An 18,259-nucleotide genomic window follows, 5' to 3' on the forward strand; every position below is an offset into this window, starting at 1 on the left:
AACGGACCATGTCTAGTTTTCAACAAAAAAATTATGACACACTAAAAAACAAAATGCAGTCTTCAGAGACAAGACAATCATCAGAACTGGACTCAGATATGGCAGGGATTTTGGAATTATCAGAATGAGAATTTCAAATAACTGTAATATGCTGAAACCTCTAATGGAAAAAAGAATGCACGAACATATGGGTAATGTAAGGAGATAGATGGAAACTCTAAAAAAAGAATCAAAAGGAAATGCTAGAAATTAAAAAAAACTAAAAGAAATGAAAAATATCTTTGATTGCCTCATTAACAGACTGGACACAGCTGATGAAAGAATCAGTGTGCTTGAAGATACGTCACTAGAAACTTCCCAAACTGAAAAGCAAAGAGAAAAAAGACTGAAAGAAAAAGAAACCAGAATATCCAGACTGTGGGACAATAACAATAGGTATAAAATATGAATAACGGGTATACTGGAAGAAGAAAAAAGGAAGGAATAGAAGAAACATTTGAAGTAGTAATGGCTGAAAATTTTCCATAGTTATCAATAGACACCAAATCACAGATGTATGAAGATCAGCGAGCACCAAGCAGGATAAAAAAAAATTACATGTAGGCAGACCGTATTCAAAGGAGAAAATGAAAGACAGAGAAAACTTGAAAGAAGTCAGTCAAAGGGTTTGAAAAAAACAAACCTTACCTATAGAAGAACAAGGATAAGAATTACATTTAATCTCTCTTCAGAAACTATGCAAGCAAGAAGACAATGAAGTGAAATATTTGCATTGAAAGGAAAAAAACACCAACCTAGAATTCTGTATCCAACAAGATTATCTGTCAAAAGTAAAGGACAAACAAAGACTTTTCTCAGACAAACAAAACTTGAGGGTATTTCTCACAAATAGACTGGCCTTGCAAGAACTGTTAAAAGAACTCCTTCGGTACTTGTATAGCCAGTTTAGTTGAACACCCTAAGTACATGAAATCTTGAATAGGGTGGGAGATTTTGTTGGTTTGTCCAGGTTAGTGTGATGCCCCCATAAATCCCAGAGTGATTTGGGCAGTGAATTAAAGAAGTATTTGCAAAGTCCCCTTAGGGAAATGGGGAGGAAAGAGGAAATATTCAACTTCCCCATTTGGAGAATTTCTGATATTCTCAAAAGCAGTGGGGACAACTAAATTAATAGGCTATGTCCTCGATCTTCAGGTTTGCCCACATGAAACTTATTCCTGCAAAGGAAAGGGTAAATCTACTTATAATTATGCCTAAGAATCACCCCCAGAGAACCTCTTTTGTTGCTCAGATGTGACCTCTCAATGTGAAACATGACTCCCAGAGGTGTAAATCTCTCTGGCAATGTAGGACAGAACTACAGGGATGAGCCAGGATCAGGCACCAAGGAATTGAGAAAGCCTTCTTGACCAAAATGGGGAAGAGAGAAATGAGACAAAATAAAGTGTCAGTGGCTGAGAGATTTCAAACAGAGCTGAGAGGTTATCCTGGAGGTTATTCTTATGCATTATATAGATATCCCTTTTCAGGTTATGGTGTAATGGAGTGGCTGGTGGGAAGTACCTGAAACTGTTGAGCTGGGTTCCAGTAGCCTAGATTCTTGAAGACGACTGTATAAAGATATAAGGTTTACAATGTGACTGTGTGATTGTGAGAACCTGTGTCTGATGCTCCTTATATCCAGGGTATGGACAAATGAGTAAAAAAATATGGATAAAAATAAGTATATAATAGGGGGAACAAAGGGTAAAATAAATTGGGCAGATGGAAATACTAGTGGTCAATGAGAGGGAGGGGTAAGGAGTATGGGATGTATGAGCTTTTTCTTTTTTCTTTTTATTTCTTTTTCTGGAGTGATGCAAGTATTCTAAAAATGATCATGTGATGATATTGTGAGCCACTGATTATACATCATATATAGAATGCATGTGTGTGAGGATTTCTCAATAAAAAAAAAATATATATATAAACTACCTCAGAGAAAGGGAAATAATATAGGTCAGAAACATGGATATAAGTAAAGTAAGGAAGAGATTTGAGATGGGATAAATTAGGATAAATTAAAATATTTTATTTTTCTTATTTTTAGCTGATATAACAGATAATATTTCCTTCAAAATAATAATAGTAACATATATTAGATGATTATAACTAATGGATAAGTGAAATGTATGACAATAAATTTTATAAGGGACAGGAGGGAGGAATTTGGGATACTCTGCTACAAGTTATCTGCATTACACATGAAGTGGTATAGTGTTAATAGAAAGAAGACTTAGATTTATTGTAAATGTATATTTCAAATTCTAGGAGACCATCAAAAATACATTGTTAAAGCATAATGACATGTTAAGAGAGGAGAGAAAATGGACTCATAAAATGCTCAATTAAAACTAGAGAAGGGGATGGGGTATGGTGGCTCAGTGGCAGAGTTCTTGCCTGCTATGCTGGAGATCCAGGTTCAATTCAGTGCTTGCTCATGCAAAAAAAAATTAGAGGAGGGAAAAAAAAGTGGGAAGACAAAAAAGTATAAATAAGGAACAAAGGAAATGAATAGAAAACAGTTACAAATATGGTTGCTATTAATCCAATTTTATCAACAATCACTTTAAATATGAATGATCTAAGTATACTAATTAAAAGACAGAGATTATCAGAGTGGATTAAGAAAAAAAAAGGCCAAACTGTATGTTTTCTACATGAAACCTATTGTAAATATAAAGACATGGATAGATTGAAAGTAAAAGGATATAGTAAGATATAAAATGGTAACATTACTCAAAAGAAAGATGGAATAACTGTATCAATTTCTGACGAAGCACATTTCACAGCAAGGAAAATTAGTAGAGATAAAAAGGAGCATTACACAATGATAAACAGGTCGATCCTTCATCTACACTAAGAGAAAAGGAGAGAAGAACATATTATTAATATAACAAGAAGAGAGACGTCATCCCGACTGATCCCCTAGACATTAAGAATAAAAGAGGAATATTTTGAACAATTTGATGTCCCCAAATTTGATAACTTAGATGAAATGGACCAAGCCTTGAAACGCACAAGCTACCAAAGCTCATAAGAAGATATGAATAATTTTAATCGGCATATATTTATGGAAGAAATTAGGTCAATAATTAATAGTCTTATAAAACAGAAAGCACCAAGCTCAGGTGATTTCACTGATAAACTCTATCACACATTTAAAGAAGAAATTATACCAATTCTCTACAATCTCTTCCAGAAAATAAAAGCAGAGGGAACACTTCCTAACTCATTCTGTAAAAGGCCAGCATTACTGTAATACCAAAACCAACAAAGACATTATAAGAAAAGAAACTTAAAGATTAATATCTCAACCCAGGTTCTATTCCCAGTGCCTGCCCATGCAAAAATAAATAAATAAATAAATAACTATCTCAATGAACATAAATATAAAAACACTCAACAAAATATTAGCAAATCAAAATCAGCATGTATAAAAATAATTACACACCATGAATAAGTAGAATGTATTCCAGGTGTATAAGGCTGGTTCAACATTCAAATATCAATTAATGTAATTCAGTACTTATGAAGCTAATGAAGGAAAATCACATGATATAACCACTACATGCAGAAAAAGCATTTGCTAAAATCCAAGACCCATCCATGATAAGAACTCTCAGCAAATTAGGAATAGAAGGGAATTTCCTCAACTTGATAAAGGACATATGCAGAACACCTGCAGCCAACATCACACTTAATGCTGAGAAAGTAGATCCTTGCCTCCTAAGACCAGTAACAAGACAAGACTGTTCCCTATCAAAAGCCTTATTCAATACTGTACTAGAAATTCTTGCTAGTGAAATAAGAAAATGAAACAAAAGGTATGCAGATTGGAAAGGAAGTGCAAATAACAGAACCGAATATATATGTGAATGCAGTAAAAGAGGGAAACTTTAGGTCATCAATACTACTAGAATAAGAGTTAGAAGATTTTTTAAAAAGCAATGAACTATCAAGCTATGAAAAGATATGGAGTAACCTCAAATGCATACTGCTAAGTGAAAGAAGGCAGTCTGAAAAAGTTACATACTGAATGATTGCAACTACATGACATTCTGGAAAAGACAAAGCTATAGTGACAGAAAAAGATCAGTGGTTGTCAGAGACTCAGTGTGGTGTGAACAGGTAGAAATAGGCATTTTCAAGGCAGTGAAACTATTCTTTATGATACTGTAATAGTGGATACCTGATGTTATGCATTTGTCAAAATCCAGTAGAACTGTACAATACAAAGAGCGACCCCTAATGAAAATGGTTGGATTTATTTAATGATAATATATCAATTGTAACAAATGTACCACATTAATGCAGGATGTTAATAATAGGAAAACTATGCATGCAGAGAGGTGGGGAGGAGGTATACAGGAACTTTACATTTCATGCATAATTTTTCTACCAATCTAAAAAATAAAGTCTATTTTTTAAAAAGAACATTGTACCCAAAAGATGTGAAACAACATTAAATCATCTAATTCTCATCTAATACTGAAAGTCTAACAATAATCAAAGACCCCAAAAGAAAAGATAAGCACAAGAAGGAAGAAGACTTATTTAAAGAGATAAAGAGATAATGGCCAAATATTTTGCAAAATTAGAGGAATGACAACTAAACCACAGATCAAAGCAGCTCAGAGAACCCTACAAGAGGAAAGGGTGGCAAGGAACAGCCACACACTTAATAATATCATTGTCAAATGTCTGAAAGACAAAGAGAAAACCCTGAAGGTACTCAAAGAAAAAAGAAATATTATCTACAAAGAAACAAGTATAAGAATTACAGCATGTTTCTGATCAGAAATTATACAAGCCAAAATCAAATAGAACAACATGGTTAAAACACTCAAAAAAGTGTCAACCTAAATTCCATACCAATGAAGATACCTTTTAAAATGTAAAGCAAAATAAAGAATATTTTTGACAAAAGTTGAAAGAATTATCTACTAGAAGAGCCATATCATATTTGTTAAAGAACTTTTTCAGACAGGAGTGTGACAACAAATGGCAGGATGGAAAAGAAATGTACATTGTCAGAAATTGTAAAATTGAGAGTAAATTAAATAAATATTTTAATTTTAATCTCCTTAAAAGATAATTGACTGAGATATATTACAATATATGTTCCATCTTAGCGTCAAAGAATAGATAGAAAACAAAGCCATCCAGCAAGAAAATCCTAGGTAGAAGAGTGAAAACAACCTCCAGAATAAACTAATTAAGTAAATCAAATGCCTAGATGTTAACAAAAAATCAGTCATACTAAGAAAATCAAAGATACAATCCAGTCAGAGATACAAACCAACACTTCAAATGAAATACAGGAATTGAAACAACTAATTCAGGATGTTCAAACAGACATGCAAAATCTGGTCAAAAATCAAATCAATGAGCTGAGGGAGGATGTAAAGAAGATATTGGGTGAACATAAAGAAGAACTCGAAAGTTTGAAGAAACAAATCACAGAACTTATGGGAATAAAAGGCACAATAGAAGAGATGAAGAAAACAAACAATGGAAACCTACAACAATAGATTTTAAGAGGCAGAAGAAAGGATTAGTGAACTAGAGGACTGAGCATTTAAAATCTGAAACACAAAAGAAAATATAGGGAGAAGAATGGGAAAATATGAGCAGTGTCTCACGGAAGTGAATGACACCATAAAGCGCACAAGCATATATGTTGTGAGTGTCCCAGAAAGAGAACAGAAGAGAAAAGAGGGAGAAAGACTAATGGAGGAAATAATCACTGAAAATCTCCCATCTCTTAGAGACATACAATTACAGATCTAAGAAATGCAGCCATCCCAAACATTAGCAGATCTAAATAGACATAATCCAAGACACTTACTAATCAGATTGTCAAATGTCAAAGATAAAGAGAGAATTGTGAAAGGAGCAAGATTAAAGCAATCATTCATATACTAGGAAAGTCCAATAAGACTATATGTGGATTTCTCAGCAGAAACCAGGGGAGCAAAAAGGCTGTGGTATGATATATTTAAAATTCTAAAAGAAAAGAACTGCCAACTAAGAATTCTCTACCCAGCAAAACCATCCTTCAAAAATGAGGGGGACTTCCAGAAAAGATGGCGGCTTAGTAAGACGCACGGGTCTTAGTTCCTCCTCCAGAAAAGCAACTAAAGAAACAGAAACAATACGAAACAGCTCCCGGAGTCACGACAGAGACCAAAAAGACAGCGTACCCCATTCTGGAACGGCTGAACGGGCAGAGAGAATCTGCTGCGGTGAGATACCCAAAGGGCGCACGTTTTCCCGGCCGGGGCGGCTGGTGACTGGGGTCCCCTCCACGCACGTGGCTCCCCAGTCTGACTGGGAATGTTGGATAGTGGGGCCCTCCCGTCACGCTTGGCATTTCGGGCCAGCTGGGCAATTAGGACCGGCACTCTCCCAAGCCGCGGCAGCCAGCGACCCCCCCCCTCCACGCGCGGTTTCCCGGGCCGACTGCCGTGCAGACAGACGAGCACCACGAGCGCCACCTACTGGGCAGGAAAAGAAAAACAGAGCCCAGAGATTTCACAGAAAAAGCTTTCAACCAGCTGGGTAACACACCCAGGGAAATCTGATCAAATGCCCAGACACCAGCAGAAAATAATGGATGACGCTCGGAAAATTGAAGATACGGCCCAGTCAAAGGAACAAACCAATAGTTCAAATGAGATACAGGAGCTGAGACAACTAATGCTAAATATACGAACAGAAATGGAAAAACTCTTCAAAAACCAAATCAATAAATTGAGGGAGGACATGAAGAAGACATGGGCTGAACAAAAAGAAGAAATAGAAAATCTGAAAAAACAAATTACAGAACTTATGGGAGTGAAGGACAAAGAAGAAAAAATGGAAAAAACAATGGATACCTACAATGGTAGATCTAAAGAGACAGAAGCTACAATTAGTGAACTGGAGGATGGAACATCTGAATTCCAAAAAGAAACAGAAACTATAGGGAAAAGAATGGAAAAACTTGAGCAGGGGATCGGGGAACTGAATGACAATATGAAGCGCACAAATATACGTGTTGTGGGTGTCCCAGAAGGAGAAGAGAAGAGAAAAGGAGGAGAAAAACTAATGGAAGAAATTATCACTGAAAATTTCCCAACTCTTATGAAAGACCTAAATTTGCAGATCCAAGAAGTGCAGCGCACCCCAAAGAGAATAGACCCAAATAGGCGTTCTCCAAGACACTTACTAGTTAGAATGTCAGAGGTCAAAGAGAAAGAGAGGATCTTGAAAGCAGCAAGAGAAAAACAATCTGTCACATACAAGGGAAACCCAATAAGACTATGTGTAGATTTCTCAGCAGAAACCATGGAAGCTAGAAGACAGTGGGATGATATATTTAAATTACTAAAAGAGAAAAACTGCCAACCAAGACTCCTATATCCAGCAAAATTGTCCTTCAAAAATGAAGGAGAAATTAAAACATTTATAGACAAAAAGTCACTGAGAGAATTTGTGACCAAGAGACCAGCTCTGCAAGAAATACTAAAGGGAGCACTAGAGTCAGATACGAAAAGACAGAAGAGAGAGGTATGGAGTAAAGTGTAGAAAGAAGGAAAATCAGATATGATATATATAATACAAAAGCCAAAATGGTAGAGGAAAATATTATCCAAACAGTAATAATACTAAAAGTTAGTTAATGGACTGAATTTCCCAATCAAAAGACATAGAATGGCAGAATGGATTACGACCCAGCAATACCACTGCTAGGTATCTACTCAAAGGACTTAGGGGCAAAGACACAGACGGACATTTGCACACCAGTGTTTATAGCAGCATTATCTACAATTGCAAAGAGATGGAAACAGCCAAAATGTTCATCAACAGACGAGTGGCTAAACAAACTGTGGCGTATACCTACGATGGAATATGATGCAGCTTAAGAAAGACTAAACTTATGAAGCAAGTAATAACATGGATGGACCTAGAGAACATTATGCTGAGTGAGTCTAGCCCAAAACTAAAGGACAAATACTGTAAGGTCCCACTGATGTGAACCGACATTCGAGAATCAGCTTGGAATATATCATTGGTAACAGAGACCAGCAGGAGTTAGAAACAGGGTAAGATAATGGGTAATTGGAGCTGAAGGGATACAGACTGTGCAACAGAACTAGATACAAAAACTCAAAAATGGACAGCACAATAATCCCTAAGTGTAATGTAACTAGGTTGGAACACTGAATGAAGCTGCACCTGAAATATGGTTTTTTGTTTGTTTGTTTGTGTGTTTGTATCTTTTGTTTTTGTTTTTTTCTTTTTCCTTTATATATATATATATTATTAGTATTATTATTTTAATTCTCTTCTCTATATTAACATTCTATATCTTTTTCTGCTGTTTTGCTAGTTCTTTTCCTAAATCGATGCAAATGTACTAAGAAATGATGATCATACATCTATGTGATGATACTAAGAATTACTGAGTGCATTTGTAGAATGGAATGATTTCCAAATGTTGTGTTAATTTCTTTTCTTTTTTTTGATTAATAAAAAAAATTAAAAAAAAAAATTATTTCCTGCATCTAGGTCATGAAGATATTCTGTATTTTATTTAGTTAGTTTTACATTTTGCAGTTATTGCTGGATACTTGAACATTCACTTTTGTATATAATGTTAAATATGGATCTAGTGTTATTTTTCTCACTTCCTGGTTCACTTATTAAACCATTCCTTATCCATTAAAAAAAAAAAAATGAGGGGGAGATTAAAATATTTTCAGAAAAACAATCACTGAGAGAATTTGTGACTAAGAAACTGGCTCTACAAGGAATACTAAGGGGAATACTACAGGAAGATAGGAAAAGGCAGGAGAGAGAGGTCTGGAGAAGAGTATAGAAATGAAGACTATCAGTAAAGGTAAAAAGGGAAAGAAATTAGATACGACATATAAAATCCAAAAGACAAAATGGTAAAAAAAAAAAAAAAAGTACAGCTTTTATAGTAATAACATTAAATGTCAATGGATTAAACTCCCCAATCAGAAGACATAGACTCACAGAATTGATTAGAGAAACAGGACACATCTTTATGCTGTCTACAGGAGACTCTTGTTAGACTCAAAGACAAAAATAGGTTGAAAGTGAAAGGTTGGGAAAAGGTATTTCATGCCAACAACAATCAGAAAAGAGCAGGAGTAGCTACGCTAATATCCAACAAATTAGATTTCAAATGTAAAACAATTAAAAGAGACAAAGAAGCACACTATTAATAAAAGGAACAATTCAGCAAGAAGATATAACAATCATAAATAATTACGCATTAAGCAAAAGTACTCCAGAATACATGAGGCAAACACTGACAACACTGAAGGGAGAAATAGACATCTCTACTATAAATAGTTGGAGACTTCAATCCCCCACTTTCATAAATGAATAGAACTTCTAGACAGAGGATCAATAATGAAACAAAGTTTAAATAATATGATAAATGAACTAGACTTAACAGACATTTACAGAACATTATACCCCACAACAGCAAGATACACATTTTCCTCAAGTGCTCATGGATCATTCTCAAGGATATACTGTATGCTGGGTCAGAGCAAGCCTCGATAAATTTAAAAAGACTGAAATCATACAAAACACTAGCTCAGACTATAATGGAATGAAGTTGGAAATCAATAACAGGCAGAGGGCCAGAAAATTCACAAATATAAGGAGATTTAGACGTAGATTCTCCCCAAACTGACCTGTAGATTTGACATAATCCCAATGAAAATTTCAGCAGATTTTTGGGGGTAAAAATTGGCAATCATATTCTAAAATTTATATTGAAAGAAGAAGGAACTAGAATAGCTAAAAAAGTTTTGAATGAGAATAAAGTTGGAAGATTCATACTATCTGATTTCAAGACTTGCTTCAAGGTTACAGTAATTAAAACAACATGGTTTTGGTGTAAAGTTAATCATAGAGAACATGAACAAAATAGAGTTCAGAAAAAGACCCATACATACATGGGCAAAAATTTTTAACAAAGTTTCAAGGTAATTCAATGAGGAAAAGTTAGTTTTTTCAACAAATGATGTAGGTGAATCTTAAGCTTTATCTCATATCATACACAAAAATTAACTCAAAATGGACTACAGATATAATGAAGGAGTTCCTACCAAAAAATTTCTCAGGGAAAATTATTTGTGACCTCGAGTTAGGCAAAATTTTAAGATAGAATATAGAAAGCACAAACCATGAAAGAAATAATCACTAAATTGGACTTAATTATAGTAAAAACTTCTGCTCTTTGAAAAGCACTGTTAATGAAATGAGAAGTCAAACCACAGTCTGGAAGAAAAACACACAAACACTAGAACACTACACAGCAATATAAAGGTACTGCTCTTAAAAACAACAACATGGTTGAATCTCAAAAGCATTATGCTACATGAAAGACAGACCAAAAAAAAAAAAAGCTATATATTGCTTAATTCCATTTTTATGAAATTCTGGAAAAAGCAAAACTGTAATGATAGAAAGCAGATCAGTGATTGCAAGAACCTGGGAGAGGCATGAAGAAAACTCTGGAGTGATGGAATATTCTGTTCCACAATTGTGATGGTGAGTAGTTGATTATATACTTTATCAAAACTTATTTAATTATGCACTTAGAATGAGCATATTGTATGTGAATTATGCCTCAGTAGCACTGATTTTAAAAAGTTATAAGAACAGAAATCAGATTAGTGGTAGTCAGAGATTGGGATTGGGGAAAGAATGACTACAAAGAGATGGGAGGGGATTTTTGGAGCTGGTGGAAATGATCTATAACTGGACTGTGGTATTATTTACATTTCTATATGCATTTATCAAAACTTACCAAACAGTATGGTTTAAAAAGGTGAATTTTATGGTATATAAATTATATCTCAGTATACTTGACATAAAAATGTATGAATGAATGAATGATAGATTGATAGCTGATAGACAGATAGATAAATAGATGGATGATAGAACACAATGGAGCAATGTATAAAGGATCCTAAAAGAAAAAGTTTGTGACCCAAGAAATCTGTAGGCAGCTATTCTACCAAAAGGCAGTAGAAAGATTTCTCAGAAATGTAAGGATTAAGAAAATACCTATTCAAAAACCTTTCCTGGAGTCCTGTGACAGCACAAAGGAAGGTACTGAAAGAGAGAACTCCAGAAAAACTAATAACATAACTAATGAGCCTACAGAAGCTTAAGTAATAGTATACATGTGGTAACAAACAGGGCCACCATTAGCAACTAAATTATCTTTGTGTGTATTACGGAAAGAGACCTTCTTTTTTAAAATATTCTGAGAGAAAAGATCTATGTGGAAGGAGTAAAGGGAAGGAAGGAATTATGCCATTGATCATCACAGATTTATTAAACTGTGACACACTGAGAGATAAAATGTTGAATTCGTTCTCTTCCACAGAGACAATAAACAATGATGTTTCTGTCACTGTCACTGATAAGTTTAATAAGATTTTAAGTTCATTTAAAAAAATGTTAGCTAAGAAATATTCATATGATATATATTAAAAACACTTTGAAACATGCTACTTCTTTTTTTTTTTTTTTCATTTTTTATTTTTGGCATGGGTAGGCTCCGGAAATCAAACCGGGTCTCCAGCATGGCAGGAGAGAATTCTGCCACTGAGCCACTGTTGCACTGCCTCTTTTAATTTTTTAACTTTTTTAATTGTATAGTATAACATATAGACAAAGCAAAGAAATAAAAAAAGCAATAGTTTTCAAAGCACTCTTCAACAAGTCATTACAGGACAGATCCCATACAATCCTCTCACATTTTTCCTTCTAGCTGCTCCAGAATATAGAAGGCTAGAAGGCTTAAACATTTTTTATCATCACAATAGACTTTTTGTGTGTGAAAAATAACATATATACCCAAAAACTGTAAATTTAAAAGCACAGCACCACAATTAGTTGTAGGACATATTTCAAACTTTGACATGGGTTACAATTTCACAATTTTAGGTTTTTACTTCTAGCTGCTGTAAAATACTGGAGACTAAAAGAGATACCAATTTAATGATTCAGCACTCATATTCATTTGTTAAATCCTATTTTATATGTATAACTCCATCATCACCTTTGATCTGTCCATACTTCTCTTTACAGTTGTTTGGGCTATGGCCATTCTAAATTTTCATATTGGAAGGGTCTGTCACTAATATGGGGTAGGGAGATGGAACTATCTAATGTTCTGGAGAGGCTGGGCCCTCTAGGTTCAGGACTCATCTGGTCCAGGGACCCATCTGGAGGTTGTAGGTTTCTGGAAAGTTACTCTAGTACCTGGAACCTTTGTGGAATCTTATATATTGCCCTAGGTGTCCTTTAGGATTGGCTGGAATGGTTCCAGGTGGGGGTGGCAGGTTTTGTTAGGTAGCAAGGTCTACCTGAAGCTTGTATACGAGCAACCTCCAGAGTAGCCTCTCAATTCTATTTGAACGATCTTTGCCACTGCTTGTTTATTAGTTATACTTCCTTTACCCCTTTTGATCAGGATGGAATTGTTGATCCCATGGTGCCAGGTCTAGATTCATCTTTGGAAGTCATCTCCCATGTCGCCAGGGAGACTTTCACCCCTGGATGTCATGTCCCACATAGTGGGGAGGGCAATGATTTCACTTGCAGATTCAGGCTTAGAGAGACTGAGGCCACATCTGAGCAACAACAGAGGTCCTTCAGAAGTAACTCTTAGGCATGCCTATAGGTAGGCTAAGCTTCTCTGCTACCTACATATGCTTCACAAGAGTAAGCCTCATGATCGAGGGCACAGCCTATTGATCTGGTGCACTGCCCTTTTATTTACCCTTTTATGTGTAATTTTTATTTTATCAGGTGGGTATGTGTGATTTAAAACGTTAAACGCAGGATATCCATAAAGTAAAAAAAAAAAAAAGTTAATTTATATTTTTACAGATGGAAAATGTCCCTGACAACTTTATGTGTATCTGTTATGGTTTCAAACTTTATGGACACCCAGCAGTCATAAATATTGGAAGTGAAGAGCAGTGGCCTCCTGCCTTCATTTCCCCGTGTTGTAGCTGTGTCTCCTAGAGGCACTGATTTCAGCTTTCTTCATCACTTATTTATCTCTGTATTTCCAAATAACATGCATGTTGGGCTATTTCTTGATTTTTTCTCCCAGTTTTATATATTATTTACTGACTCTGTAGCATGGATGACAAGATTTAAGTCTCTAACTGCCCTCCCTTCCATACATATGTCCATTCCTCCCCCATTCTCCCACTACAGGTATAACATACTCATTATTGAGGTCATTATAAATATGTGAATTATACAAAGCTGACCCATGTGTCCCCAGTAGTTACATTGCTTGTCTTAGGCAACCTGAAGCTAATGTCCTTCTTGTTTTATCATTATCTTAGGCTTCCTCTGCTGCCAGTTTTGGGTTCGGTTTTCTCATCCATTTGCTTCCTAGGATCTAAAGTTTTGTTGCTGTTATATGCTCTTCTGCTCTCTTTGCCCCTATAGCTTTATGCTTTTTTATCTCTTCACTGTTTTTTTTTTTTTCACTGTCTTTTGAGCGGTGTTTTAGAAGGAAGCAAAGCTGCTCACCAGGGTAAGCGAAAGCTCCTTCCCAGTGTCATTAACTGACTGTGGCAGAAAGACATACAGATGGAGAGGCTGCCAGCCTGATGACTTCCGCATCAGAACAAGCGTCTCTTTGAGGGTCTTCTAGCATACTGAGGCATCACCCAGCCTGGCCCTGTTATTATCCCCCTGATGTGCTCAGATACCATTTCTCTTGCAGTTGGAGAAAACAAATTGTTTACTTAAAAAGTAAGTTGATTTAATGAATGCAAGAATGGCAAAGGCTCACGGTTTACACACTTACCTTCACCGCACTGAAGCAGAACACGTGGAGCACAGCGGCAGCAGCGAAGCTCCGGGCAACGCTGTAAGTGGCGGAGAGGATCCCAGAAACAGCTGAAACACATACACCAGCGGCTCATTTAGAGACTGCTCCCTCTCACAGCCAATAAATGTGGGAAAGGGAAGAAAAGGCTACAGCTTTCAAATGCCTGCTGGATGGGGCGAAGAATAAATCTATGGGAGCAGTCAAAAGGCAATGACTGGGGCGGGCCACGGTGGCTCAGCAGGCAGGAATGCTTGCCTACAATGCCACGGGACCCAGGTTCTGATTCCCGGTGCCTGCCCATGCAAAAAAAAAGCAATGACTGAATCTAGTAAAAGAAAGATACTGATCATTTAACTAAAAATTCAAGAGGAAAGCATTTGGAATAAACCTTTTACCAGATCCTTAAAAGACTGTGTGAATGTGGCAGTGTGGGAGGAGGGAAACCTCATTGTTTACAGTTGAAAGCTACTGTCCAGGGAAAGGACTATGGATAGCAATTTCAACAAAGAAAGGGGAAACTGAGAAAGAGAGAGGAAGAGAGAAAGGGGAGCAGGAGGGGAGGGAGGGAGTGCTAACACAAAGCAAGCACTCCTGTGTGTGTGTTTAAGTGTGTACAGGGGATGGGAGTAAATGAACACCTCTTATTCTCTTAGTGCTTTTTGCACATTATTTTATTTAATCCTTACAACAATCCTATGAGGTCAGCACTTTTGTTTCCATTTTAGAGAACAGTAAACTGAAAACTTAAGGTTCCAAGTAAGTGTTAGGTAAGATTCTAATCCAGCTCAGTGAGAATCTAAAGTTTAGTCTACTAAACCAAATGAAAGTCATGGTGATGGCTTTAGGATATAGGTTGCCTGTCTGTACAGGTACACACACAACACACACTCATAATGTCACACACACACATTCACACTCACAATTACATTCACAATCATACTCCCAGACTGACATATGCATCTCAAATGCACAGTCACACACTTAACATCCATACATTCCCACACATTCACATGCACGCACATCATTTTTCACAAAGAATAGTTAGAAGGGCTCAAAATCTCTTCCGAAGCTTAGAGAAGTCTATGTTTCTCTGTTTCTTTGGTTGTGTCTTTACTCAACCTAGCTAACTTGGCTGATTATATTAGCATGGGTCCACAATCAAACTGACTGACCCCAACTTAAGTAGCTCACTGCTTAGGACAAAGAAAACCTAACTGCCCAGGCTCTTGCTCCTTGCCTGAAATTATTTAGCCCTTATTTGAGCTTTAGGCTCATTTACAGAAAGAGTAGTATGTAAACAACTTACCAGAACCTCCAAAAATCAGCATGTCAATTTGTTCCAAAAGATAAATGCAAAAAGTGTCGATCTGAGGAAAAAGCCCAAGGAGGGTAATTGCAGGGAAGCAATACAAAAATACTGAAAGTGAAGAAACAAAATGTATGATAAATATGAGGGTAACTGTAGCCAAGGCTCCTATTACAAATCTACCTCCCTCCCCTTCCAGGCCATGCCACCCAGGAATACCAGAAGCAGTACAAAATTCCCTTTCTGGGGAGGGTACTCTGGAGGCTGAGAAGAAAACATGCATATGGAAGCACACAAGGAGCTGATCCTGAAATAAGGAACACAAACACATCCAGATGGAGCAAAAACATCAAGGGATGTGAATAAGGGAACATAACGAGTCTTAAGTCTGAAAGTATAGATTCCGATCTGGGTGAGATGGGAGTGCAGGGGGAATGGGAAAATTGTATGAACATGCAAAACTGACGGACAATAGCTATGGGGCTGTCTTCCTGCATGAGAAAGGTGAGCAAATCCAAGAGCCAAGGGGCTTCCTTGCTTTATGCTTCTATAACTCATACAGTTGAGTGAGTGAGAGTCTGCTGTAATCTGAGCACTGAAGGGAAATTCAGAATTGAATCAGACCTCAAGACTCTCACTCACAGAGGAATAAAGGAGAGTGGTAAGTAAACCAGTAACTGCAATATACTGTGATAGTGTGGCACTGAAGGGTCAGATTCTAAGGCGAACTGGATCACGCGATAGATGAAGGAGGCCCTGGCTGAGGAAGATGGGGCTGACTCCATAATCATAAGAATAACATTGTGCAATTGGCTGAAGCATTTGTAAGTTATAATTCAATGTTTCACAGAGATGATTTGTTAAAGGGGGAGAAGAAAAGAGCCGCATTTTACAGCAAATTTCCTGCCATTCTCTCTTTCTCAATTCTACTTAAATTGGGTTTCATGGGAACATAGAAACCTCCATCAGCAATGCTGTAACACATCTGTCTCCCTTTCTGTCTCAGTTTATTGGATAGGATCTACTTTGGCTAAAGGAATGTCGGTGAAGTTTGATACTGGTAAACCTTAATAAGGAAATTTGATTTGAAAGCTAATATGTCTATACACTGGAACTATAGCCTAAAAGTATATTCAAACCACAGTGAACAATAGAAGTAGGGATGCTAGAGGAGGGTGTTTCAGCTATTTCTAAAAAATGGGAAATGCAAACTTTCCACTGTGGAATTTTAAGAATGATAGTATTTATATGTGCCATCCTCTTTTTAATCATTGGTTAAAAGTAATTATGGCCCAGACCTCTCCACAAGTACTGAAAAGTAAAAGTAAAATTTTACTCTTTGTCAAAGTAAAATTTTATGTAACAAATGTGGCTGTGATAAATGGAACTTTGCTTCAAGTTAGACCCACATCTGGATACACAGGATGTTTTGTTGTTATCTTTCCTGTGGCACGATTTTAACTATATTGTAGAAATCTGCTCAGCTGTGAACAGTTTACTTCTCAATCAAATTAGACAATAAGATACGAATATGTCCCAGACATGACCATATGACACAACTCCCTTTGCTTTTTAGTTATTTTGTGAAAGGAACTCCAAGACATGGAAAATACAAAAAAACTAAATAAAAACAGATTTAATTTTAGAACATGTAATTATGAGCACCAAAATCTTAGCCAATATAATTTCAAGGGAACTGACAAGTCTCTCTTCCCTTAATTTTGAGACGTGGAACCCAGCAATGAAGATTGTATGTTGTGCTACATCCTCCATGCCAAGATAGAGGAAAAGGGAAAATGCAACAAGATTTCATTAGCTTGCCTTCCAAAATGCTGCATATGATCCAAAGCTACACTGAGAGTGAAGAACTACAAGGGCAGGTATGTGTGTAAAATAATATTAAAGTCAGCCAAATATTGGATGCTTTTCAGCAAAACATGGGTAAAGAATTATTCTCTCTAGAAATACATTAGTCAGTGATATGAAAACTAATGATGTGAAAAGAACTTGAACACAATAAATAATGACATGAAAATTAAACGGCAAAGACACCAGAAAGTCATGTTTGAAGATGTTCTGGCTGTATGTACATAATAAGAACTTAATGTAACAATATGATAACAGCAGTCAACAGGGAGGACCACACACTAGATCTTCTCTAGAATGTAGGAGAGAAAGAAATCTCTAGTCTTTAAAATAAAAGCTGTGGAGGTGGAACGAAAGAAAAGATGGTGTCCACGTCTCATGACTCTCAAGTTGCAGATAACATGAGTGAAAGAGGGAATGTGTATTACAAAACAGGATTATTGGAAAATTACACTAGAAATGGTTGAAATTATTTTCTCCCTTTTCCAAAAGTAAAAAATAAAAAAGTTTCTGTGGTTATTGGCAGTTTACCCTGTGAACAAATATTTTTGATTAGCCTACTACTGAGCAGATTTAATTTTCTCTCACTCTCTCCTTACTCCTCATTTTCTCTAATAATTATCCTAAAGGGAGAAATGTCTGGTATTGTTCAATTTCTTTTCAAGCAAAATTTATAAATAAAAATACTAATAACTCACTTATTTCTTTCGTTAAATGTCAATAATGCTCATTACCATATTTGCAAGTTTGGGGATGAAAGAATGCAGAATTAAAATGAATTGTAAATAATACTAGCACCTATGGAGTCGATAAGAATATATATACATTCAGTGCGGCTCCAACGTGCCATTCATTGTCTATAGGTTAGCGAATTGTTTTAACCAGGGACTACTTATATAAATCTTTATACAAGACATAGAAATACGAGATCTGAGTGATCAGAGAAGAGTGGGAGTAATTCAGTCACTGGCTACAAAACTTCCAATTTTCTGCAAGGGCAATATTTGTTGATGATGCATTATTGTAGGCAGAGGGTTATATTCCTAAGGGCTAAAACAAAATATAAAACGCTCAGATGAAAAGGACCTTAGAAGTCATTTGATTAAAAAAAAAATCTATCTAGGGCACAGAACGCTTACACGTCAGCC

At 36.2% G+C, this 18,259-nt stretch overlaps 1 protein-coding gene across 4 annotated transcripts in view; it reads right to left on the reverse strand.

Annotated features, from left to right (window-relative positions):
* The window catches only part of PCNX2 (pecanex 2), a 460,152-nt gene that overhangs the window by 213,779 nt on the left and 228,114 nt on the right, over positions 1-18,259 (reverse strand). For all 4 annotated transcript variants that reach the window (XM_077168355.1, XM_077168358.1, XM_077168357.1 and 1 more), the window contains 2 exons: positions 15,246-15,356; positions 13,916-14,007 (listed from right to left, as the gene is read on the reverse strand). In XM_077168355.1, the coding sequence (XP_077024470.1) occupies positions 13,916-14,007; positions 15,246-15,356 (203 nt within the window). The remainder of the gene's footprint in view (positions 1-13,915; positions 14,008-15,245; positions 15,357-18,259) is intronic.

Source organism: Tamandua tetradactyla, chromosome 7, assembly GCF_023851605.1.
Source record: "Tamandua tetradactyla isolate mTamTet1 chromosome 7, mTamTet1.pri, whole genome shotgun sequence".
Taxonomy (NCBI): Eukaryota; Metazoa; Chordata; class Mammalia; order Pilosa; family Myrmecophagidae; genus Tamandua; species Tamandua tetradactyla.